This window comes from Balaenoptera ricei, chromosome 17, assembly GCF_028023285.1.
Source record: "Balaenoptera ricei isolate mBalRic1 chromosome 17, mBalRic1.hap2, whole genome shotgun sequence".
NCBI classification, from domain to species: domain Eukaryota; kingdom Metazoa; phylum Chordata; class Mammalia; order Artiodactyla; family Balaenopteridae; genus Balaenoptera; species Balaenoptera ricei.
Window position 1 is genome coordinate 70,824,724 of NC_082655.1, and position 25,901 is coordinate 70,850,624.

Here is a 25,901-nt window from a genome sequence, read left to right on the forward strand (position 1 = left end):
TGGGGCTGGAGCTGTTTTTAGCAGCCGAGGGTCACATGACAGCAGACAGACTTGTCCATATAAGCCAGTGACAGGAGGATGGATTCTGACAGGTGACAGAGAACAGGGGCCAACATTCCCACCCCAGGGAGTGAAGAGAGTGGGTGGGAAGGAGGATTACAAACCCCATTTAGATGGGGTTGTGAGGAGAGGGAGGTGAAGCCGACAGTTGTCAACAACAAATGCAAATGTTGGTGCCGAGTCACTGAGCTATGCCCCCTGTGAGAAATCAGTAACGGCTGGGTGATGGGCTTCTCCAGGACCGGGGAGAACGTAGTCCAAGAGTTTCACGGTATAACGAATGCCATTTCTGTCTTGAGAATTTAGGAAGCGAGTCACCAAAAGTAGCATGATCATACTATCTTAGGTGAAAACAAACAAAGCACGTCTTGAATATCATTATCCTGGCTTCACAAGGGTAATCAACTAAAAAGACTTGCTTAGTGTGAAATATTTCATCTTTGTGAGGGTTGAGAAATGGGAAAAATTTCAACTTAAAAACTGATTTCAAATCTTTTCACCATAAAAGTATCCGCAAAAATTTTTTTTAAGTACATATATTTTTTTAATTAATTAATTAATTATTTTATTTTTGGCTGCGTTGGGTCTTCGCTTCTGTGCGAGGGCTTTCTCTAGTTGTGGCAAGCGGGGGCCACTCTTCATCGCGGTGCGCAGGCCTCTCACTATCACGGCCTCTCTTGTTGCGGAGCACAGGCTCCAGACGCACAGGCTCAGTAGTTGTGGCTCACGGGCCCAGTCACTCCGCGGCATGTGGGATTTTCCCAGACCAGGGCTCGAACCTGTGTCCCCTGCATTGGCAGGCGGATTCTCAACCACTGCGCCACCAGGGAAGCCCCGCAAAATTTTTTAAAAATCCAAACACCAGTTGATCCAATTTTTTTTTAAAGTTGTGTAATAAAGCTCTAGTATGCTCTTTTCTCTCTCTTTTTCCTAATCCTCCTTCATCCTGTACACCACCACCCCTACACACACCTAGAAACACAAAAAAAATTTGGCAATCTTTAAAAATTTTAGTTTGCACCAACAATCAGTAATGAGGTAGTAACTGGCACATGGGGTGGCAGACTCATTATTTTATTTTGCCATATAGTGGGGGACAATTATCAGTGCCATTTTCAGTGGAAGTGAAAATGGAATCCTGCTTCCACACCTGGGTTTTATCTGGTCTGAAATATCTATACCCCTCTGCATTTGTCTCATTTACCAAGTTGATTTTTTAAATGATAGTTTCCCTGGTCATTTCTGAGAATTCTTGGTCTGCTCTTGAGTCATCAATTTCAATTCTGATATTTGCCAGGATTTTGTGAAACAACTGTTTCATCTATATGTTTTATTTAAAGATTTAAAATCAGATCCAAAATGAAATAAGAAACACATGTCTATTTTTTTATGTAATGAATTTGCAGCTTTATTTCTCCTTGATTTAAAAAACCCCATACAATGAACACATTTTGTTAACACAGCCCCAGGGTGCACTTAATTACCAGTAAGGAGTAGATCGTTGTGACTGGTTATGTGTGCCCTTAGTGCTGTGTGCACTGAGAGTTTATTGAGAATCTAATAAGCTCTATTAACTAATAATAAGTTATACGTATTCATAAACATTTCAGGGATCTTTGGAGAATTTTGTTATTCCTTTCAATGTCTGTTTACAGTGAAGAAGGGAATTGGTGACATTGTTTTACTGATTTAATTCAGTTCACCTAGCCTAGACAGTTAACTGTGTTTATTGTTACATGGGCTATGGAGGTCTGAGCAAAATATGAGAGCTATTTTCTAAGAAAGATGAAGTTTCTACTGTAAAAGACCTTGCAACCTAAGGAAAAGCACTTAAACTAATACTATACACTATAGCCAAGTCTATCCTTTTAAGAGGAATTCATTCTTTCAAAAAATATTTGTTGAGTGTTTATCATGTGTCTTGAAAGACGAACAAGACACAGGTCATTGTCCTCAAGGAGCTCAGTCTAATAAATAGTAGAGATAAGACACGCATATACAGAACCCCAGTAGAAAACAAAATGTGATAAAGAACTTCAGGGACTTCCCTTGTGGTCCAGTGGTTAAGACTCTGCGCTTCCAGGGGGCGCGGGTTTGATCCCTGGTCGGGAAACTAAGATCCCCATTCCGTGCAGCACGGCCAAAAAAAACCAAAAAAAAAAAAAAAAAAAAAAATACAGAGAATTCCAGAGTTGGAGGAATCAGGAGGGCTTCCTGGGTCGGGTGGCATTTGCATTGATCCACTGAGGAACCTAGACACCAATGGGCATGTCGTTCTGTGGGCAGTGGGGCGTAGGTGGGGCTTCCAAGAGAAGGCACAGGAGCAGACAGGAGTGCCGGGAACGCTCGGAGCGTGTGGTGCTTTGGGCTGGAGTGCAGAGCACGCTTCTGGCACATTGGCAGCCCGTGAACACTGGGCTGAAGAGTTTTTACCACTTAATAAATTAGGCAACAGGAAGTCGTTGAGAGTGTCTCACAGGGACGTTTCCCTGAGAGCTGTGCATTGGTGAAATTAATCTCAGTGGTGGTTGGGATAGGTCAGTGTGAAGGTGACCCGGCTAAAGACCAGATGGGAGGTTGTTGCCAATAGCCTAGGTGAGAGGTCATGACGCCCTGGCACCGGGTGACGAATGGCAGTGGGGAAGGAAAGGAGGAAATGGACTCTGGTGGCTATGAGAGTAGAATCCTCAGGGGTGACTCAGATGCCTGAGCCAGAGCAACCAAGATGATGCAGTGAGAGGTTGCACAGGGAGTCAGGAGGTCCAACTCGCATGTCCACCTCACCTGGTGATCCTAGGAATGTGACCTCACCTAGTTGGATTTCAGTTCTTTTATCTGTGAGTGGGGTTCATAACCTAACTTAGCAGTATTTGTAGAAAAAAACACTCTGAAACTGCATGAACATTGAGAATCCCCAGGTGAATTATTTGATGGAGAGTTGAACCCTACCCTCTCCTTTTACTCTCTGCTCCTTCTTGCTCTCTGCCTTTCATTGTGTCTTAGAACTGCCCCTGGAAGCTACAGAGGATACTAGCAAGAAGCCCGCAGGAAGAAGAGCCAAGTTGATGGATAAGAACCACCTTCCCCTCCTCATCCTCTTTCCTCCATTCCTGCTCCTCCCCCTCTCAGAGACCAGCCATCTATAGGGGGGGCATGTGAGTTGGGAGTGGGACACGGGGGTAGTACTCTGGTTCCTAGGGAGGAACCAGAAAATTTTAGTCTGCTCCCAAATCATTCAGAGTCTGAGAGATGGCAAAAATTCTGGAAATGAATCAGAATTGAAGTCAGCTTCAAGGCTCTGGAATGTGCAGTGGACCTGGGCCTCCACAGAGATGCGAAAGCCAGCTTAGTCTCCTGAAGGTACCCTGGACTCTATAGGGGTGGTGCATGACTTCCTCCCCTCTCCTACCCACACCCTAGCACAGGGGGTTGAAACCAATCAGGGGTAATTACACAGGAAGTTGCCATAGTTTGAAGCACCAATTTCCCCCCATTCTTGAGTCCTACCACACTGCGGTACGGGTGTGTTTAGACACATTGAGAAGCTGAAGCAAAACCACCATGGCTCTCACGTCCTCCAGAAGTTTCCCAAATCCCCCAGATAAGTCAAAGGAAGCAAGATGGGTCCCTAAGAACCTGAGTTTATGCCCACGGTGGACTTAGCACTGAGGGGTGACAACAGAAAGAGAAGACTCTTGACCTCTTTCAACCTCTAGCTACCAGGCCAAATGAACCCAGACTTCAGGGTCCAGCGAAATGTAGATCTCAGTGTGTTCTTAATCTCAGGGAGGGAGAAAATGAGGTTCTACAATCCCTTACTTTAGTACTACACCACCACAACAAACATAATAAATATTTGCAGAGTACCAATCATTTCTTAGGATAGCTCTCTAGAGTAGATATTATTATCTCCATTGAGCCAACTGTGGCTCAATGAAGTTAAGTAGTTGCGCAGAATGATACCTTTTGACTCATCCACTAAGCTACCCCACCCCATACTCTACAGCACATTGTCCATTAGAATTTTCTGCAATGATGTAAACGTTCTACATTTGTGCTGGCCAACCTCTAGCCACAGGTAGCTATTGAGTACTTGAAATGTGTATAGTGCAACTCAGGAACTGAATTTTTTTTTCATTCATTCATTCATTCATTTATGGCAGCATTGGGTCTTCATTGCTGCACGTGGGCTCTCTCCAGTTGCAGCGAGTGGAGGCTACTCTTTGTTGCGGTACATGGGTTTCTCATTGCGGTGGCCCCTCCTGTTGCAGAGCATGGGCTCCAGGTGCGCGGGCTTCAGTAGTTGTGGCACGTGGGCTCAGCAGTTGCGGCTCGTGGGCTCCAGAGCACAGGCTCAGCAGTTATGGTGCACGGGCTCAGCCGCTCCGCAGCAAGTGGTATCTTCCTGGACCAGGGCTCGAATCTGTGTCCACTGCATTGGCAGGCAGATTCCCAACCACTGTACCACCAGGGAAGTCCATGAATTTTTAATTTTATTCCATTTAAACATGTTTAAATAACCATATGGGGCTGGAGGTCACCATATTGGACACCAGTCCTAGAACATAAGATATTAAAAAACCTTTGGGGAAAATTGAAATATATATGAAGCATTCTCTGGCAGGAACTGGGTTCCTCTCTTTTGGTGGATTTTGTACTTTCTGGTTAGGGTGATATGAAACTCCTCTAACTCCAGAATAGTTAGAAAAGCAACATCAACTCTAGATTCCAACTTGCAAAACAAGACAGAGCACTCTGGGGAATAGGAGGCATTAGAAAGTTCCCAGAGAATCAGTGTCAGAATCAGTATACTTCCCAAGGATTCCAGAATGTCCTCAGCATTTCATTTACCCATGTTCTTTTTGTCTCTTTAACATACATAATTGCAAATCCAGGTACTTGAAAATAATCTAGGCTTAGCTCCAGGAACTAGCTAGCCATTCATCAAACAAAACAGATGGAAAGTGGAGCTAAAGGGAAGTAAAAAATAGATATAGTTTGAAGCAAAGCAGTGAGGCAGAGTGCAGCCCTGGAGGAAGAGAAAACAAGAGGAGCTGGAAGGCTGATCTTGATTTCAGCTCATTCTCTAAGGTAGAGGAAGGAGGATTCTTCCTTCTTTTACCCACCAGAAGTGAGAAAGTTGGTGGTCGACAAAATCATTAAAACAAGGAGAGAAACACCAGACTGTGTGGATATGGAGGCAGACAGTAGGCATTGCTGGAGAAGAAGGTTTAGTTAGACCGGAACACTAAGTCATGAGTGGACTGAGACTTTCAGGTCAACTCCAGCACCAGTTAAGTCTCCTGAAAATCACTTTAATCCCATGCCAAAACAAAGGCCAATGCTTAATAGTTTACAGACCAGGTCCTCTTAAACTAAGACAATGAGGTTGTTAATTTTTCCCTGCAATATTGATCCGTTCATCTGTCCATCCATCCATCCGTCTTCTTACACCAAGGACTCTTGACATCTACAAAATGCTTAACATTTTCCTTCTGTTTACATTGTCAATCTTTTCAGTTTAGCTGTTTTTCTGGCAATAGGCAGCTTGAATATGTAATTTTAAATTTTTTAGTGAAAAGAAACATTTTACAAAAGCTAAACTAAAAATGAAATTAACTAACTTGAAAAGTACTTAACAGAAGCTAAGTGGCATTTCTTTCATTAGATAGTTTGCAAACTTCTGGCTGAAAGCTTTTTTTCTTCTTGATAATTAATCCTTCTCCAAATCTGTTGTTTATAAATTTTACTTCATCATACATCTCTCTAAGGAAATGTTAGAAAACTAACATATTGTACTTTCCTCTGAACATTTCTTGGCATAGTTCACATGCCAGAAATAAACAGTGACAGTCCCTAAAAGTAGCAAATACTTTAGCGTAAGGCCTTCCCAATGGCCATGTCTGAACTCCTTACCTTGGCTCCAAGATCAAGGACACTGGGCTCCACCCTCAACGCACACAATCTAGTCTTACCTCCCCTCCGCCCCAACCTGCTAACTGATGTCTCTGAATTTACTCTTGCCTTCTGCAATCTGCTTCTCATGTGTTACACTCTATTTAAATCCCATTAATGGTCATATTACCCCTAGGGATAAAGACATTAATCCTCACTGTGATCCCTAAGGCCTGACATGATTTGGCCCCTACCTACCTCTCTGACCTAACTGTACAATTGAAATAAGATGTGAGTGACAAATATGAGCCATATATAAGATTTTAAATTTCTAGTAGCCACATTAAAAAACAGAAACCAATGAAATTAATTTTATTAATATATTTTATTTAACCCCCAACCATATAAACTATTATCATTTCAACATATAATCAGTATTTTAAATAATGAGATAGTTTTATTTCTTCCCTTCCAATCTGGAAGTCTTTTACTTCATTTTTCTTGCCATATTGCACTGGCTAGAGACCCCAGAATGGTTTTCCTTGCTTCTTTCCTGATCTTAAGAGGAAAGCATTCATATTACTAAGTATAATGTTAGCTGTGTGTTTTCCATTGATGCCCTTTATCAGGTTGGGAAAGTTCCCTTCTCCCTATCTTCCAAGTTTGCTGACAGTTTGAAAAATCAGGACTGGATGTTGAATTTTGTCAAATGCTTTTTCTGCATCTACTGAAATGATCGTGTAGTTTTTCTTCTTTAGTACTGTGATGAATTACCTTGATTTTTGAATGTTGAACTAGTCTTGTATTCTTGGAAAAGACCCATTTGGTCATGATGTATTTTCCTTTTTATATATTGTTGGATTTAACTGGCTAAAATTTTGTTGAAAAATTTTGCATCTATGTTCATGAAGGATATTGGTCTGTAGTTTTCTTTTCTTGTAATGTCTTTGCTTGGTTTTGGGATCAAGATAATGAGGGCTTCATGGAATAAGTTAGACAATACTCCCTCCTCTTCAATTTTACGGAAGTTTGTGTACAATTGGTGTGATTTCTTCCTTAAATGTTTGGTAGAATCACCACTGAAGGCATCTGGGCCTGGTGTTTTCTTTATGAGAGAAATAAATGAGTTAACACATGTGAAGTAACTAGAACTGTGCTTGGCTTGTCAGAGGTGATGAATAAATGTTAGCTGTTAAGTTTTTAGAATTCGTCTATATTTTCAATTAAAGTAATAAATGGTTATTACAGAACTTAGAAAATATTTTTAAATTTTAAGGAAGAAGAAATCACAGTAATCCTACTAGCCAAAGATCACTACTATTAACATTTTAATGCATTCTTCAGTGTTTCCTACAGGTAATTCATGCTTGTTTATATTGTTATTGTTTATATTGCTCTGTGCCTACTTTATTCACTTAATATTCAATAATTAACATTTCCCAAGTCAGTAGAAGTTCTTAATAAATAAAATTTCAAAGGCTATACTATTATATGGTCATACCATAATTCACTTAACCATCAGTTTGTATTTTTAGAATTGTTCTACTTTCCCTGCAGAGGAGATCCAAGCACCTCTTTCCTGCACTTTCATATATATTTATATAAACACTCGTATAAACTCTAGAATATTCCCTCCAGGCCTTCCCTCTATGGTGTGCTAATAACATACACGGATAACAGCTAATGTTCACCGTGTGTTTACTATGTGCCAGGCACTGTAAGAAGGGCTTTACATTAAAAGTAGGTACCATTATTATCATCCCTATTTTACAGATGAGGAAACTGAAGTACCAAGATGTCAAGCAACTTGCCCAAGATCACCGAGATAGGGAATGGCAAAGACAAGAAAGTCTATCAGGTTTTGCAGCCCACATGACTAACCATTAGGCAATAGTGCCTCTCAGCTTATATCTATAGACTTTTTATATGAATTCCATTCCACACCTGAGTTGATGATCCTGAGATATTGTTTGAGTTCTTACCCAGCTCACTTGTCCCAAACATGTGTTCTCCACCCGAATTTGGGGTGCAGTTGCTAACAATTCCTTCACTTATTACCCGTTTCTTGCTCTTGTAGTTCTTATAGTTTCACTGCCAGCTCCTCCAGCCCACCAGCTAGAACACCCGTCATCCCAACCAGAAATTGGGACATATCATCTGATAAAAGGATTCTTTTTCCTACTTTGTAAATTTGTTTTCACGAAAAGAATGATGTATTTTAAGTGAATCATTATACATTCAATAAAGAGACTTTACTGAAAAGAATTTAAAATGGAAGCTGCCCTAGAAAATGAAAGACACGCCAATAAAAAACAGCAGGTTGTACACATTGGTAACAAAAATATACAGGTTGTCTAGAATCCTAAAATGGAAATAAGATAAAAGTATTTTCACTTCTCAATTGTCATCCTCATAAAAGGTATTATCTCTGCCTTTGTCTAGGTTTATATTTTGTGTTGAGAATTGCAATATCATTTCAACAGCTTTTTTTCATGGCTCTATTCTAGAAAATTAGGATAGAGAGACTTCATTACCAGAAAAGACTTTGTGTGTGTTCTGCTAAATTGAATTTTTCAATGAGTGTGTGTATTTGTGTTTGTTTTTGTCATGTCTTTGTTTAACTAAACAGACCACACTCAAGGGCAGCCCGAGCTAGAACTTTTCTCCAGTTGATTCCCTTTCTGTGGTGGTCTCTAATTAACTCTCCAAAGTTACTTCCCAGGAGGAAAATGGCGTTAGAATCCTCCTCCAACAAGAAGCCTCTGGGTCCAGGGTCTTTTCCACTTCCTCACCTGTCCTCAGGTACCCGCCTTGCTTTATCATATCCATCTTGGATCTGCCACGAGCCAGGCACCCCACTGTACGCAGATGAGATGGACCAGAATAGTCCCCGCCTCCTCAGCTCAACGTAAGTTTAAAGTAGCAGCGTCCTTTTCCAAGTTCTGTTTTTTATTTTGTTTTTCTGTCAGGTCCCCTTAATTATGCGCAGTTTAGACTCAGATGGGTCCCTGTAAGTGCAGCCATCAATCACAAATCACAAAAGACTCAGAGTGCCGACAGACGTGATAGCAATCTGTCTCCATTTTTGGAGAGAAAAAGAACCAATTTCGTGAACTTCACAAAGTAAATGGGTCTAAAATTTTAAAATTAGAAAAATTATCCCCTCAAGTACCCTCGTCTGGGAACTTTTAATAGCGGTAACCTCAAGCTCGCCCAACTACTTTCAACTCTTGTTCGAGTTGAATGAGAATCAAAAGAAAAAGGACCACTGGAGAGCAGGAGAAAAACTGGAGGATGCGGGCATCGATCCCGCTACCTCTCGCATGCTAAGCGAGCGCTCTACCATTTGAGCTAATCCCCCACCGCTGGCCACGGCTGCTTATCTCTTCCTCTAGAGAGAGAACAGAGCGTTTAGAAGCAAAGATAAATACTCTTGACCACATTCTTGTCCCTGTTTCATGGTTAAGGCCAAAGTAACAAAAAATTGTTTCTCTCCTTCGAGCCGGAATCGAACCAGCGACCTAAGGATGACTATGGACACGATGCTACAGTCCTCCGCTCTACCAGCTGAGCTATCGAAGGGAGTGGAGGAGTACGTTCTCAACTCATCTTCATAACTTTTAGTCATTTTTCTAGGCTTCGTGTGCTTTCTACCGCGTTGCCTTCGTGATTCCCAGGTTCCTTGGACACGAGATCCTCCTTGCGGACCTCCCAGCTCCTCACGGCAGCCGCCCCGAGCGCTCGCATCGCCGACCTTGCACGGGCTCTGAGGACTAGGTCAGGGGCCTGGCCCCGGGGAGCCGGCCGTTGGCCCGGGACGCGGCTTCGCCGCGTTGGCACTCAGGGGCTCGGGAAACGCCGAAGACTCTTTAGAAACAAGCGAAGGCCGTGACCCGGCAGCCTCCCCGCTGAGCGCAGACTCAGTGCCCCGCTCGCTCAGAACTCGGACCGCATGTCCCCGTTTCCGGGATTCGCAAAAGATTCACACCGAGGAAGCTAAGGGTTTCGACCTGTTATTTGGAAAGTAATGTATTATCAGAGAAATCCTTATGCGGAAAGGACCATAAATCACAGGAAGCTCGACAAAAGCGTCCTTGTCTCCTTCGAGCCGGAGTCGAACCAGCGACCTAAGGATGCCTCTATGAGGGTATTAACTACAGTCCTCCGCTCTACCAGCTGAGCTATCGAAGGGACGGGAAGGTACCCCGCCCCCGCCCCCTGAGATTCAATACCTAAAAACCAGAGCGCGCGCAACCCTTAGCCAGAGATGAAATTGAGCATGCGTAATGGAGGGAGTGGGGCGCGAAGGGAGTACGTGCCCGAATGTTGTTTTACGCGTGCGCAGAAAGACTACCCGGCTGTGGCTCGCGGAGCCTGACTGCGGCAGGAGCTAGTTCCGAACTCTCGTGTCAAGACTCAAGACTCCTCCGCGTGTCTGTCGCACTTTTTCTTTACTCCCGGTGTTAGGGGAGTTACTATCGGGTGTGGCTTCCCTGTTCTGTAACCTTTATGTCTCCTCACCCCTCGTGTGAGGGGTCCGTGGTGCAGGGTGATGCGTCCGACTACGAATCAGAGGACTGTAGGTACGATTCCTTCCAGTCTTGGCGTTTTTGTTCCCTTAGTTTTCAAAATAAGAGATTTTTACTACGGGGTTCTCCCAAGCACAAATGCCGAGAGTTTACCACACCTCGAGGGCGGAGAGCCACCGGGCTTGGTTTCCGATGCCGCCTGTCAAACTTTCGAGATGTTGAGAGGTTCGCGAACACTAATAACGGGACGCCGGTGGCCGGGCGAGGAGGACGGCGCGGGGCAAAGCCGAGGAAAGGAGGGGTGGTTCCCGCGGGCTCCAGGTAGGAAGCGGGGAGGGAGCCCCGAGGTCAAGCCCGCAGTTCCCGGGACAAAGCTGGTTAATGTCGCGGGGCTGCGTCTACCGCGGCTCAGCTCGTCGGGTCTTGGAAGGTATTTGAAGACGTTGCGGTCACCCAGTTACTAAACCACGCCAGCCATGCCCGACAACGCAGAGGGAACAAAGTTATTTACAAGGTTTTTTGGAGCCCGCTCCCATTTTACATTTCATTTAACAAACCCCTTCTCGGTTGTCAGCAGAGCAGAAAAACCATCTAATGATTTGGGTTCTGCCCTCAAGGGCCTTTCAACCAAGAGGGCATAATGTTGGTTTGAGCAAATTGAGTTTTTGTTTTGAAATTATTGATCTTATTTGTGGAAAGGGGTTTAGAATTAGTTCTTAAGTCTCCCCAAGTAAGGTAACAGCTCCCCAAAGTAAGAGTTTTAATAAAATGTGAGGATGAGTTAAGGAGAAAATGCGAGGTTAGGAAAAAGGGCTAGTCATTAAGGGGGAAAGCGGCTTCCTTAAGGCTACACAAACATGGTTGAAAGGAGTTAAAAATTTAGAGGGTGGGGCAAGCACAGACTACTTGAACGAAATGGTGGGCTTTATTTTTGTTTCCTAGTGAACATTTTGCCATTTTTCGCACGTAACAAGCCGGTAGCTTTTTAAAGTTATATGGTGTTTCCGAGAGTTAAAAAAAATACTGTCTCTGTGAGAGGCGGGGAAGATGTGTCGCACCCCTCCTCCCAAGTTTATGGAAAGAACCTTGTAAATTAGGCTAAGAGGAAAGGGCCTTCATTTTATTCGTACTGTCTCATTTTATAGGGTGGCAAGTCAGGCGTTTATTATCTGCAGAGGTCACTGTCGTGGCCATCACTGCACTGGGGTGGAATCCTGGCCCCTTGGTATAACCCCTTCCTGATGCACCCTCTTCCAAAACAGCCAGCCAGATCAGAGTGACGCGTTCCAGGAGGGCCAAGATGTTTCTTGATTTCTGGCCCTCTTACTTGTGATAGAAATCCACACAGAGCTAATGTAAGCAAGTGGCATATATTATGGTGATACAGGGGTGTCCCAGGGAAACCATGGACGAGTGGTAACCAAGCCTCCTTGTGGCTTTCCTCAGTGCCTCTCAGCTTCTCTCTCTGCTTCTCTAGTGCACACACAGTTGGAAACATGGTGCTGCACCCCTCCATCCCCACTACCCTAAAAGTTCCTGACCTTTATCCCTTAGTCTATTGCCGAAGATTGAATATTTAGTCCCTCCGCCTGGCCCCAAATTGATATGTTGAAAACCTAATGCCCAAGTGATGGTATTAGGAGGTGGAGTCTATGGGAAGTGATTAAGTCGTGAGGTCACAGCCCTTACGTATGGGATTAGTGCCCTTATCAAAGAGGCCTCAGAGAGATGCCTCCTCTCTTCCACTCATGTGAGCATACAGTGAGAAGGGTTGGACACATGATTGCATTCCTCTTTCCTAGGATGTCAGTGAAAGATAATAAAGATATACAAGAAGAAAAAGTTTCCTGCCGCATGGAAAACGAAGTAGGTACATTAAGCAAACCTGAGCTTTAAAATAATTTCTGGGATTGTGGAGAGCAAGTGAGATTGAATAGATACATGGCCCAAAATGGAGAAAATCACAGCTCAGAATACACGTTCTAGAAGCTTGCAGAAACAACCATTTTCCCCATGGAGCTCCGAAGAGGCTTCAGGCACAGAGGCAGCAGCTCAAAGGTCGGAGGCCCACAACAATGTGCAGCTGCTGCAGCCTTTGCCCCAGCTGGAGCTACCTGGAGAACGGCTTAAGCAGAGCAGATTTGCCTGGGGAGAGCCTATGGGGTGAGTATAGGGCTGGGGAGAGAGGCAGAGGAGAGCCTAATAATGAGACACCTGGAGAGAAAGAAAGGCTGCCCCACCCCACTCGCAATTAAGTTGGCAGTTTGGAGCATCTTGGGCCAGCACCATAGAAATGAAAAACCCTGCTTATCCCCAGGACCCAGGCATTTTACAAACACCAATCAACGTAGTCCTTGATTCATGAATATGAGCATATGTCTACCAGACATTTGAGAGGAAACAAAAACAACTTAAGAAAGTCTAAGATGAACAAACAAAATAACTGATCCAGGAGGAAACAGATGATGCAAGGAATAATACAAAACCACTTTTTAAAATGCTAACTGATATTCTCAGAGACATCCAAGAGGATATTGCAGCAATAAAAACCAGAACAAGGTGGTATTAAAAGGAGCCAGGAGAGAAAAATTGACTTCTTGAAAACTAAGAGTGATTGCTAAGGTGAAAAATAACACTGATTATGGCAAAAGATCAAATTTTGAGTTATAGAAGATAGAATGGAAAATATCTCCCAGGACACCAGAATAGAGAGAGGAGAAAATATACACCTAAAAGCATGGCGGTTAGACCCAGAAGACACAATGGCTATCTAGTCAGAGTTCCAGAAAGGGAAAACAGAGACAATGTAAGGAAAGGAATGGAAGAAAGACACTAGTTATTGAAAGGGCCATCCAAGTAGGATGAATGAAAAACAGCTGTGTCTGGACACAGCCTAGTGGAATTTTAAAGCATTGAGGATAAAGATGAAACCCCCAAAGCTTTCATAGATGGGGAAAAAAACAGGCTAGCTACAAAGGAATGAGAATCAGATTATGATCAGATTTCTTATCAGAAATACTGGACGCTAGAAGACAGTAGAGCAAGGCCTTCAAAGTTCTGTGGGGAAATAATTTTGAACCTGGAATTGTATAACCAATCAAAGTAGCGATCGCATATGAGGACAAATAGATAATTCACACAAAGTCTCAAAGTTTAAATCCCGTGATTCCTTTCTGAAACAAATTTTTAGAAAAAATATTACTTGAAGTTCTTATAATGATTGGTTTCTCCAGGAAGCAGAAGCTGACACAGAATTAGAGTACAAAATTTTACTGGACGGTAACATCCGTGAACAGAAAAGGGGAAGACACAGTACTGGGTGGGGGTAGCCATCAGACAGTGACGCAGACCTGACAAAGTCTCTGCCAGCCCCCTCGGTAGCTGCAGAGCAGATTTCCCTTTAGTGGAGTCCTGAGTGGGGCAGAAATGGCTAGGCCCTTATACAATCTCCTTGTCAGAAACTGACAACCTTAGCCAGGAAACTGAGGTGAATCCTGAAGAAGTTAACACCAGGAAGCTCTCAGTTAACCATCCTCCTTGCAGCTGGGCAGTGAGTCCTTTCTGGAAAGGCAGTCTAGGAGCAAATACTCTATGTCTGCCACAGATGTACTTCATCAAAACAAGAATCCAAGAAAGAGGAGTACCCAGGATTTAAAAAGAAGAAAGGAACCAACTCAGGAACTCAACGTAAATCCCAGGTTAACAGTGATGCAGGAAGCCAAGAAAGCAATCAGGACAAATTAGGAAAAAACAGAAGAGGTCAGAGGGCTCTAGGAAGATGATCTTTGAAGAAGAAAATGGATTCTTTCACAGTAAACGCGATTAAGGCCCAGGAAGAGCTTAGAGATATGGTAAAGGCATGTTGCTTTTCTCAAAAAGCAAACCAAAACTAATTAGGAATCTCTAAAAAAGTACATAGAGCTTTATAAAGAACTCATGGTCCAAATATAAGGCAAACTGAAATCTGGCATGATTTTGAGAAATTGATGACCTGTGTTGCGGGCTAACTTATGCCCCCCCCCCACTTATATTGAACCTCGAACTTTCAGAATGTGACCATATTTGGAGATAGGGCCTTGAAAGAGACAATTAAAATGGGGTTGTTAGCGTGAGTCCTCATCCACTTTGACTAGTGTCCTTATAAGATGAGGATATAGGGAGAGGGAGAGACACCAGACACACAGACGACCACGTGAACACACGGCAAGAAGGCACGCACCTGCAAGCCCGGGAGAGAGGCCTCAGAAGAAACCAAGCCTGCTGACATCTTGATCTTGGACCTCTTGCCTCCACAACAGTGAGAAAACAAACTGTTGTTTAAGCCACCCAGTCTGTGGTATTTTGTTATGGTAACCCTAGCAAACTAATACAGGCATGGTGAGGAAAGAGAAGTTTGCTTTCTTTTCTGCATCCATTGGTATGGTTTCCATGTTTGTTTGACCACATGCAAACACGTGTGGGGCAGACAGTCCCATAGTTGTCATCTAATACAGCATTTAATAACAGTTGCATTTATTTATTTATTTATTTGGTAATGTTTGTAAATGCTTGGCATTCTCGTTATTAGCAATACAGTGTTTTTGCATTCTTTTTTTTGAATTTTTGAATGTTATTTTATATTTTTTATACAGCAGGTTGTTATTGGTTATCTATTTTATACATATTAGTGAATACATGTAAATCCCACTCTCCCAATTCATCCCACCACCACCCCCCCCCAACACTTGCCCCCGCTTTCCCCCTTTGGTGTCCATACGTTTGTTCTCTACATCTGTGTCTCTATTTCTGCCGTGCAAACCGGTTCATCTGTACCATTTTTCTAGGTTCCACATACATGCGTTAATATACGATATTTGTTTTTCTATTTCTCACTTACTTCACTCTGTATAACAGTCTCTAGATCCATCCACGTCTCTACAAATGACCCAATTTCGTTCCTTTTTATGGCTGAGTAATATTCCATTATATATATATATACCACATCTTTATCCGTTCATCATCAACAGGCATTTAGGTTGCTTGCATGACCTGCTATTGTAAATAGTGCTGCAGTGAACATTGGGGTGCATGTGTCTTTTTGAATTACGGTTTTCTCTGGATATATGCCCAGTAGTGGGATTGCTGGGTCATATGGTAATTCTATTTTTAGATTTTTAAGGAACCTCCATACTGTTCTCCATAGTGGCTGTATCAATTTACATTCCCACCAACAGTGCAACAGGGGTCCCTTTTCTCCACACCCTCTCCAGCATTTGTTGTTTGTAGATTTTCTGATGATACCCATTCTAACTGGTGCAAGGTGATACCTCATTGTAGTTTTGATTTGCATTTCTCTAATAATTAGTGATGTTGAGCAGCTTTTCATGTGCTTCTTGGCCATCTGTATGTCTTCTTTGGAGAAATGTCTATTTAGGTCTTCTGCCCATTTTTTGATTGGGTTGTTTGTTTTTTAATATTGAGCTGTATGAGCTGTTTATATATTTTGGAGATTAATACTTTGTTGACTCATTTGCAAATATTTTCTCCCATTCTGAGGGTTGTCTTTTTGTCTTGTTTATAGTTTCCTTTGCTGTACAAAAGCTTTTAAGTTTCATTAGGTCCCATTTCTTTATTTTTTTTCCCCATTACTCTAGGAGATGGGTCAAGAAAGATCTTGCTGTGATTTATGTCCAAGAGTGTTCTTCTTATGTTTTCCTCTAAGAGTTTGATAGTGTCTGGTCTTACATTTAGGTCTTTAATCCATTTTGAGTTTATTTTTGTGTATGGTGTTAGGGAGTGTTCTGATTTCATTCTTTTACATGTAGCTGTCCAGTTTTCCCAACACCACTTATTGAAGAGACTGTCTTTTCTCCATTGTATATCCTTGCCTCTTTTGTCATAGATTAGTTGACCATAGGTGCATGGGTTTATCTCTGGGCTTTCTATCCTGTTCCATTGATCTGTATTTCTGTTTTTGTGCCAGTACCATATTGTCTTGATTACTGTAGCTTTGTAGCATAGTCTGAAGTCAGGGAGTCTGATTCCTCCAGCTCTGTTTTTCTTTCTCAAGATTGCTTTTGCTATTTGGGGTCTTTTGTGTCTCCATACAAATTTTAAGATTTTTTGTTTTAGTTCCGTAAAAAATGCCACTGGTAATTTGATAGGGATTGCATTGAATCTGTAGTTTGCTTTAGGTAGTATAGTCATTTTCACAATATTGATTCTTCCAATCCAAGAACATGGTATATCTCTCCATCTGTTTGTGTCATCTTTGATTTCTTTCATCAGTGTCTTATAGTTTTTTATTTAATTTTATTTTTATTTATTTATTTTGGCTGCGTTGGGTCTCTGTTGCTGCGCGTGGGCCCTCTCCAGTTGCGGCAAGCGGTGGCCACTCTTCGCTGTGGTGCGTGGGCTTCTCATTGTGGTGGCCTCTCTTGTTGCGGAGCACGGCTCTAGGCACGCAGGCTTCAGTAGCTGTGGCACACGGGCCTAGTTGCTCCTCGGCATCCTCCCGGACCAGTGCTTGAACCCCTGTCCCCTGCATTGGCAGGCGGACTCTTAACCACTGTGCCACCAGGGAAGCCTGTCTTATAGTTTTCTGAGTACAGGTCTTTTACCTCCTTAGGTAGGTTTATTATTAGGTATTTTATTCTTTTTGTTGCAATGGTAGTGGGTTTGTTTCCTTAATTTCTCTTTCTGATCTTTCGTTGTTAGTGTATAGGAATGCAAGAGATTTCTGTGCATTAATTTTGTATCCTGCAACTTTACCAGATTCATTGAATAGCTCTAGTAGTTTTCTGGTGGCATCTTTAGGATTCTGTATGTATAGTATCATGTCATCTGCAAACAGTGACGGTTTTACTTCTTTTCCAATTTGTATTCCTTTTATTTCTTTTTCTTCTCTGATTGCTGTGGCTAGGACTTCCAAACCTATGTTGAATAATAGTGGCCAGAGTGGACATCCTTGTCTTGTTCCTGATCTTAGAGGAAATGCTTTCAGTTTTGCACCATTGAGAATGGTGTTTGCTGTGGGTTTGTCATATATGGCCTTTATTATGTTGAGGTAGGTTCCCTCTAAGCCTACTTTCTGGAGAATTTTTATCATAAATGCGTGTTGAATTTTGTCAAAAGCTTTTTCTGCGTCTATTGAGATGATCATATGGTTTTTCTTCTTCAATTTGTTAATATGGTGTATCACATTGATTGATTTGCATATATTGAAGAATCCTTGCATCCCTGGGATAAATCCCACTTGATCATGGTATATAATCCTTTTACTGTGTTGTTGAATTCTGTTTGCTAGTATTTTGTTGAGGATTTTTGCATCTATATTCATCAGTGATATTGGTCTGTAATTTTCTTTTTTTGTAGTATCTTTGGTTTTGGTGTCAGGGTGATGGTGGCCTCATAGAATGAGTTTGTGAGTGTTCCTTCCTCTGCAATTTTTGGAAGAGTTTGAAAAGGATGAGTGTTAGCTCTTCTCTAAATGTTTGATAGACTTCACCTGTGAAGCCATCTGGTCCTGGACTTTTGTTTCTTGGAAGATTTTTAATCACAGTTTCAATTTCAGTGCTTGTGATTGGTCTGTTCATATTTTCCATTTCTTCCTGGTTCAGCCTTGGAAAGTTATACCTTTCTAAGAATTTGTCCATTTCTTCCAGGTTGTCCATTTTATTGGCATAGAATTGCTTGTAGTAGTCTCCTATGATGCTTTGTATTTCTGTGGTGTCCACTGTAACTTCTCCTTTTTCATTTCTAATTTTATTGATTTGAGGCCTCCCCCTCTTTTTCTTGATGAGTCTGGCTAAAGGTTTATCAATTTTGTTTATCTTCTTAAAGAACCAGCTTTTAGTTTTACTGATCTTTGCTATTGTTTTCTTTGTTTCTATTTCATTTATTTCTGCTCTGATCTTGATGATTTCTTTCCTTCTGCTAACTTTGGGTTTTGTTTGTTCTTCTTCCTCTAGTTCCTTGAGGTGTAAGGTTAGATTGTTTATTTGAGATTTTTCTTGTTTCTTGAGGTAGGCTTGTATTGCTATAAACTTCCCTCTTAGAAATGCTTTTGCTGCAGCCCATAGGTTTTGGATCATCTTGTTTTTGTTGTAATTTGTCTCTAGGTATTTTTTGATTTCCTCTTTGATTTCTTCAGTGATCTCTTGGTTATTTAGTAACGTATCGTTTAGCCTCCATGTGTTTGTGTTTTTTACGTTTTTTTCCCCTGTAATTGATCTCTAATCTCATAGCACTGTGCTTGGAAAAGATGTTTGATATGATTTCCGTTTTCTTAAATTTACTGAGGCTTGAGTTGTGACCCAAGATATGATCTATCCTGGAGAATGTTCCATGTGCACTTGAGAAGACAATGTAATCTGCTGTTTTTGGATGGAATGTCCTATAAATATCAATTAAATCTATCTGTTCTATTGTGTCATTTAAAGCTTGTGTTTCCTTATTAATTTTCTGTCTGGATGATCTGTCCATTGGTGTAATTGAGGTGTTAAAGTCCCCCACTGTTATTGTGTTACTGTCAATTTCCTTTTTTATAGCTGTTAGCAGTTGCCTTATGTATTGAGGTGCTCCTATGTTGGGTGCATATATATTTATAATTGTTGTATCTTCTTCTTGGATTGATCCCTTGATCATTATGTAGTGTCCTTCCTTGTCCTTGTCACATTCTTTATTTTAAAGTCTATTTTATCTGATATGAGTATTGCTACTCCAGCTTTCTTTTGATTTCCTTTTGCATGGAATATCTTTTTCAGTCCCCTCACTTTCAGTCTGTATGTGTCCCTAGGTATGAAGTGGGTCTCTTGTAGACAGCATATATATGGGTCTTGTTTTTGTATCCATTCAGCCAGCCTGTGTCTTTTGGTTGGAGCATTTAATCCATTCACGTTTAAGGTAATTATCGATATGTATGTTCCTATTACCATTTTCTTAATTGTTATGGGTTTGTTTTTGTAGGTCCTTTTTTTCTTTTGTGTTTCCCACTTAGAGAAGTTCCTTTAGCATTTGTTGTAGAGCTCGTTTGGTGGTGCTGAATTCCCTTAGCTCTTGCTTGTCTGTAAAGCTTTTGATTTCTCCGTTGAATGTGAATGAGATCCTTGCCAGGTAGAGTAATCTTGGTTGTAGGGTCTTCCCTTTCATCACTTTAAATATATCATGCCACTCCCTTCTGGCTTGTAGAGTTTCTGCTGAGAAATCAGCTGTTAACCTTATGGGAGTTCCCTTGTATGTTATTTGTCGTGTTTCTCTTGTTGCTTTCAGTAATTTTTCTTTGTCTTTAATATTTGTCAGTTTGATTACTATGTGTCTTGGCGTGTTTCTCCTTGTGTTTATCCTGCCTGGGACTCTGTGAACTTCCTGGACTTGGGTGGCTATTTCCTTTCCCATGTTAGGGAAGTTTTCGACTATAATCTCTTCAAATATTTTCTTGGGTCATTTCTCTGTCTCCTCTCCTTCTGGGACCCCTATAATGTGAATGTTGTTTTGTTTAATGTTCTCCCAGAGGTCTCTTAGGCTGTCTTCATTTCTTTTCATTCTGTATTCAGTTCCGCGGCAGTGAATTCCAGCATTCTGTCTTCCAGGTCACTTATCTGTTCTTCTGCCTCAGTTATTCTGCTATTGATTCCTTCTAGTATATTTTTCATTTCAGTTATTGTATTGTTCATCTCTGTTTGTTTGTTCTTTGATTCTTCTAGGTGTTTGTTCTTTAATTCTTCTAGGTCTTTGTTAAACATTTCTTGCATCTTCTTGGTCTTTGCCTCCATTCTTTTTCCGAGGTCCTGGATCATCTTCACTATCATTATTCTGAATTCTTTTTCTGGAAGGTTGCCTATCTCCACTTCATTTAGTTGTTTTTCTGGGGTTTTATCTTGTTCCTTCATCTGGTACAAAGTTCTCTGCCTTTTCATTTTGTCTGTCTTTCTGTGAATATGGTTTTCCTTCCACAGGCTGCAGAATTGTAGTTCTTCTTGCTTCTGCTGTCTGCCCTCTGGTGGATGAGGCTATCTAAGCGGCTTGTAACAGTTGCTTTTAAATGAAGGAGCTGATGCCCAAAGATGTGAAATCACTTACCTTCAGTAACAAAGTTGAACAACGGCAGATGAGAGTTCAGATCTCCTGAGTCGCCAGCCAGGACTCCTTGCTTGGCACTACTTGTCGCCAGTTGGACACTTGCGTTAGAGGGACTGGATGCTGGACTGCTCCCTGGGAGAAGGGAGGTTGAAAGGCAGTTTCTGATGTCAGGCAAGGTTCAGTGTTGACCAGGACATTCTGGAAGTAGGAGAGTGTTGGTTTATTCAAGGGAACTGTCTTTTCATCTCTCGAACCCAATGATCAAGTTCCTGAAATTTGTTAACAATGGAGCTCCGTGAAAATTCTGCCAAGATGCCCTGAGATCTGAAGGAAAAAGCCGTTGTTCAACTTGGAAAAATACCTTACACATATCAACATGAAAGGACTTTCACGTTCTTCCTTTCAATTAAGGAAACCATTTGCAGATCACAAGGCTCTACCAAGAAAGGTTAAATAATTTCCTCAGAATGACCCTCCAAATTGGGGGAGGAGGGATGAATTCAGGTTTACTGATTCCTCATCCATGGCTTTCTGTAAATATTTACTGTGTCCAGGATGGTTATTTGTGAGAAAGCACAGAGATGATGTTTCCAGAGTCAGAAAGGGAACCATTCTGGAGACCTCTAGGGGAGCTACAGTTGATTCTTGTTATGCGTGGTGGTTAGGTTCTATAGAAGTCACCGCAAACAGTGATTTAGTGAATACGGAACCATTGCTTCTGGGGGAAATACAGGGTTAAGTTCCCTTGAGCCTCTGTTCACAACGTTTTCATCATTAAGTGATCAGTACACAACCTTGTTTTATGCATGTTTCTGTAAAGACACCTTATTTAATACATACTACTGATTCAGTAACTTGGAACTCATGCCCAGCAGCACTATTACTCATATCTGAAAGAAGCTTATCTAACATACATATTTTTTCCATGAGGCACATCATAATTTCTTGCACTTAGGAACATTAGGCAGCACTATGCTTTTAAACACTTTAAATAATGAAATTACCAACAAAAAGCACAAAAATGCAAAAAAAGTGGCACTTGTTTACAGTAAGAAAGGTGAAACAAAAAGAATGTTGTCAGTCTCAGCTGGGAGCAGGTACTCTGGGCAACTGGAATTTTTTGCTGTTCTGTATATCTCTGTGAATGACCACGAAAGCACCCTGAGTATTGATTTTGGGGTAACAAATAAATATTAGCAGGTAGGCAAATTTGCAAATATGGCATCTGTGATAATGAGAATTGACTATATTATTAAGTCACACTAAATCCTGAATTATATGCCAAATCACTACCTCGAAAGATCTTAATGAGACTAACCCCCAGCTCCCCACCTCCGTTAAGCAGGTTAACAGGAGCCATTTGTACTACAGGGAGACGGCAAGACTGACCCATCCACTTCCCAGGGCTCCATAAGCCTCTGCAAACTCACTTGCAGTCTTTCACACTCAGGGAAAGTAGAGCTCTCATCTTGTTCACACAGTGTCTCCCCCAAGATAGGATTTGGGGGGTGGGGGAGGGAGGGGGAGGATGTTGCAGGGAGAATTTCTTCAGAGATTCATATTCCTTTAACAGCCTTTTATTTACTCTCTACTATGTGTTAGGCATTGTTCTAGTGCTGGAGACGTAGCAGTAAACAAAACAGACAGATCCCTACTCTGGTGGAGCACACATTCTGAAGGGGCAGACAATAAATTGACCGTAAATAACATATAGAGTAGACTCAACAGTGGTGAGTACCAGAGGGAGAAATAAAGCACAGGTAGATCCAGAGTGTGGAGGGTACTGTGCTTCTCACAGTGGAAAATTGACGTAGGAAAAAAGCAAAATAAATTGCTACAGTATATATACATATACATACACACACATACATTTATTTTAAATGGTTGCAGATAAAATTCCTTTAGAAAAAGTTAAAGTTTGCTACGTTGTATTTCCTTTGTACTATGAAGAAATAATAAAGGATTGCTAATTTAATAGTCTGACATAAGTAATGGTATATTTTTACTAATAGAAATTTCACAATTTGTACCTTACTTTATACAATGGAGAAATTGAGTATAATTTCACTTTTATTATGAATAGATAACATTTAAAGTCATGAAAAGATTGTACATCTCATTGTATGAGTGGTATTGAAATGCCTTATTTTTATATATAATAGCAAAGGTTCTCATTCCAATCTTATGGAATCAGAATAATGGAACAGGATATATTAACTTGGATTTATAGACCTATGTATTCACTTTTAGTGGGGAGGGGACAAGTTAGAATATACTGAGGGTAAACTCTGTTTTGACATTAAATAAGTATTGTTCCTGACTTTACAGAATTCACATATGTCTTAGGGCACCAGGGTGGTATAGTAATTAAGCAAGTAGATGGGAGAGCTAGACTACCTGAGCCCAAATGCTCGTTCTTCTGTTATTAAGGGCACAAGTTAATGTCTCCAATTTTCCCATCTGTGAAATGGGAAATGATAGTACCTACCTCATAGGGTTGCTGTGAGGATTAAATGAGTCAATCTATATTAAGCACTACGCTAAGAATAGGGTCTGGCACATAGTAAGCACCATACATATGTTTGTTTGTTATTAAAAAACATATTAAGTTTTCTTAACACTATCTACACATCCTAGAAAATTGTGGCAGGAACTTTATCAGAATTTAAAAGTCACAGCTGTTTACCAATACCAACTACTCTAGAATAACTTTTTAAAGTAAAAAAAAAAATCCAACTTGAGGCGGAGGCAGGGGAGAAGTGAGAGGCGGCCCGGCGGGGTGTCGGTGGTGGTGGGGGGTGTGTGGAGCGCGAGAGTGAGCCGGTGGCTGAATGAGTTTATCCCTATGGGCGGTGAGAGGCCCGGGGCCTACCTCGGAGGAGCGGGGTCGCGGCGCCAGCTAGCAGCGCCCCCACCCCCACACTGGTCCCCGGGCCCGGTGGCGCAGCGGCGGCCCAGTTGTGAGGAGGCGGGGAAGCGAGTGTCCGGCCCCAGCCGTGGAGGGCATGGACGTGGGCCCGGACCCTGGGCTGATGCAGAAGTTCAGCTGCCTGGGCACCGCCGCCAAGGACGAGCTCATCTCCAAGTTCCAACGATTGCTCGGCTTCCAGCTCAACCCGGCCGGCTGTGCCTTCTTCCTGGACATGACCAACTGGAACCTACATGGAGAAATTGGCACCTATTATGACTTTGAGAGCCCAAACATCAGTGTGCCATCTGTGTCCTTTGTTGAAGATGTCACCATAGGCGAACGGGAGTCGATATATCCTTATGCTCAATATATAAAAACATGGCGGATCCAAAATTCTGGGGCAGAGGCCTGGCCTCCAGGGGTTTGTCTTAAATATGTCAGGGGAGACCAGTTTGGACATGTGATCATGGTGTTGGTGAGATTGCTGAAGCCCCAGGAGATTGCAGACGTCAGCGTCCAGATGTGAAGCCCCATCAGAGCAGGAATGTGTCAGGGACAGTGGCGGATGTGCACTGCTACAGGACTCTACTATGGAGATGTCATCTGGGTCATTCTCAGTGTGGAGGTGGGTGGACTTCTAGGAGTAATGCAGCAGCTGTCATCTTTTGAAACGGAGTTCCACACACAGCCACATCGCAAGGTAGAAGGAAACTTCACCCTGTTTGCCTCTCCCCGAAAGAACCGACAGTCAGATGAAAACAAAAGACCCTGGGGGTTCCGGGTTCGACTCGATCAGCAAAAACACATGGGCTCCTGCTCCTGACCAAACCGAGCAAGATGAGAGTAGACTCTCACAGAACTCTGTAAATCTGTCCCCCAGCGGTCACGCAAACAACTTATCAGTAGTGACTTACAGTAAGGGGCTCCATGGGCCTTACCCCTTCAGTCAGTCTTAAACAGGTGTCACCAAGAAGAAAAATTAACGAAAGACACAAGGCTTGACTCTGGGAGGTGAGGGCAAGGGGTTCCTCTGGATTGCAGACCACATCGCAGGGACCCGTGGCTCTGACCCCCATCCTGGAAGAAGAGGAAGAATCAGAAAGACTAGTTTTGAGTAAACTCAGCGTGTGTGTATGTGAATGCTGAGTGGTGTTAAGGCTACCAAGAAGAAATCCTTGCAGCCACTTTGGGTTTTGTTTATTAGGCGTCAGTCTAACAAGTCATTAGGGCACTCGGGAAGGAAAAAAATGTTTAAAATGGGGGGGAAAAAGCCATCTTTTTAAACAAAAATTATTTTGCCTACAGACAGGTTGTAGTTTTGAGCACATGTTAATTTTTTCCCCTCTTTCCCCACTTTTATTTTTTTAGATAAGGGATAACATGCTGTTTATAGAATAGCTGCTTGCTCTGGTAGCAATTCAGGTTCAAAGCTGGCACGGCCTGCTTGGGGACTGTGCGGGTAGGTGCTGTAGGAGGACAGCTGCCGTGCCACCTGATTCCACAAGACTCTGACCCCATTTGTTTTTAATGGCATCAGCCCATGGGTTATCACGCTTGTCCTCTTCTTTTCTCTTTAATCTTCTGTAGTTTTACACCTTTGACATTTGTATTCGTCAGCCCTGTGGCTTGTTAGCATCAGAACCTCTCTGAAGACCAAACTTGCCTGTGTGGCCAGCAGAGGAAGCCTGGAGGACAGATCTCAGGTGACGTGGGAGTTTGTGAGGCCGAGAGGTGTCCTCCTGCACACACTTGTCACAGTTCAAATCGCTTTCCTTCCATGTTTCTCTTGGCGGAGAGAAGCGCCATCACGCTCACCGCTCTTTTGGATTCTTGGTATACAGCGGCTTCCCATTCATTCTGGGAACGCTGCCTCTGTGCTGTGTATATGTGTGTGCTGCGTGCACACACACACACGGGTGTTGGTGCAGCTCACCAGCGAGTGTGCAGCAGGCGAACGTGAGGGTGTCCCCTGCTTCTCTGTAGTCACACAACTCGCTTCCCTGTGTTTCCCTCCAGTTGTCCTTCGGGGTGTTTTCGCAGCCTGTTAGTGGAGGCTGAGCTGCTGAGGTCTGAAAATGGAGCCCCAGATGGGGAGTTTGCCGTGGGGAAGGGCCACACTGACTGACTGCGTGATCTTGGAGACCACATTTTGCTGGGGATGAAAGGACCCCCGCCCTGAGCAGGATGCTTAGTTATTGGGAGGTGGCGGGCAAGGCACAGCCCAGCCGGAGCACAGGTTGATTGGCCGGCCGCTCGCTGGGACAGGTGGCCCCACTGGCATCCTGTGGCTTCCGAGCAGGTTGAGATGTGGGTATCTCCACGGGAAGCTCACACCAGGCCGGAACAGCTGTCTGCCAAAGATACAGGAGTATGCAGAGTCCCTCTTCTCTCCTCACCCACTCCTTCCCTCGAGTCTTGGTTCGTTTGGACCCGGGGATATGGATCTA

General features: G+C 42.6%; 2 protein-coding genes and 3 non-coding genes across 7 annotated transcripts in view; 2 read left to right on the forward strand and 3 right to left on the reverse strand.

Moving 5' to 3' along the window:
- Window positions 1-8,684: 8,684 nt before the first annotated feature.
- LOC132351750 (protein ILRUN-like) lies at window positions 8,685-24,410 on the forward strand. Its single transcript, XM_059901729.1, is given in 5 exon segments — window positions 8,685-8,863; window positions 10,578-10,805; window positions 23,491-23,850; window positions 24,049-24,213; window positions 24,215-24,410. Coding segments are annotated over 5 exon segments (1,128 nt in total).
- TRNAA-AGC (transfer RNA alanine (anticodon AGC)) lies at window positions 9,244-9,316 on the reverse strand. The gene has a single exon. It is a non-coding gene; the product is annotated as a tRNA-Ala (tRNA).
- On the reverse strand, window positions 9,449-9,537 carry TRNAY-GUA (transfer RNA tyrosine (anticodon GUA)). Its single transcript is given in 2 exon segments — window positions 9,449-9,484; window positions 9,501-9,537. It is a non-coding gene; the product is annotated as a tRNA-Tyr (tRNA).
- On the reverse strand, window positions 10,055-10,146 carry TRNAY-GUA (transfer RNA tyrosine (anticodon GUA)). The gene is given in 2 exon segments: window positions 10,055-10,090; window positions 10,110-10,146. It is a non-coding gene; the product is annotated as a tRNA-Tyr (tRNA).
- Window positions 10,363-25,901, forward strand: part of PDE7A (phosphodiesterase 7A) — a 361,811-nt gene continuing 346,272 nt past the window's right edge. For 2 of the 3 annotated variants that reach the window (XM_059901826.1, XM_059901831.1), the window contains exon 1: window positions 10,363-10,538. The gene's annotated coding sequence lies outside the window, so the exon portion shown is untranslated. The remainder of the gene's footprint in view (window positions 10,539-25,901) is intronic. The other variant, XM_059901827.1, reaches the window with a different exon arrangement.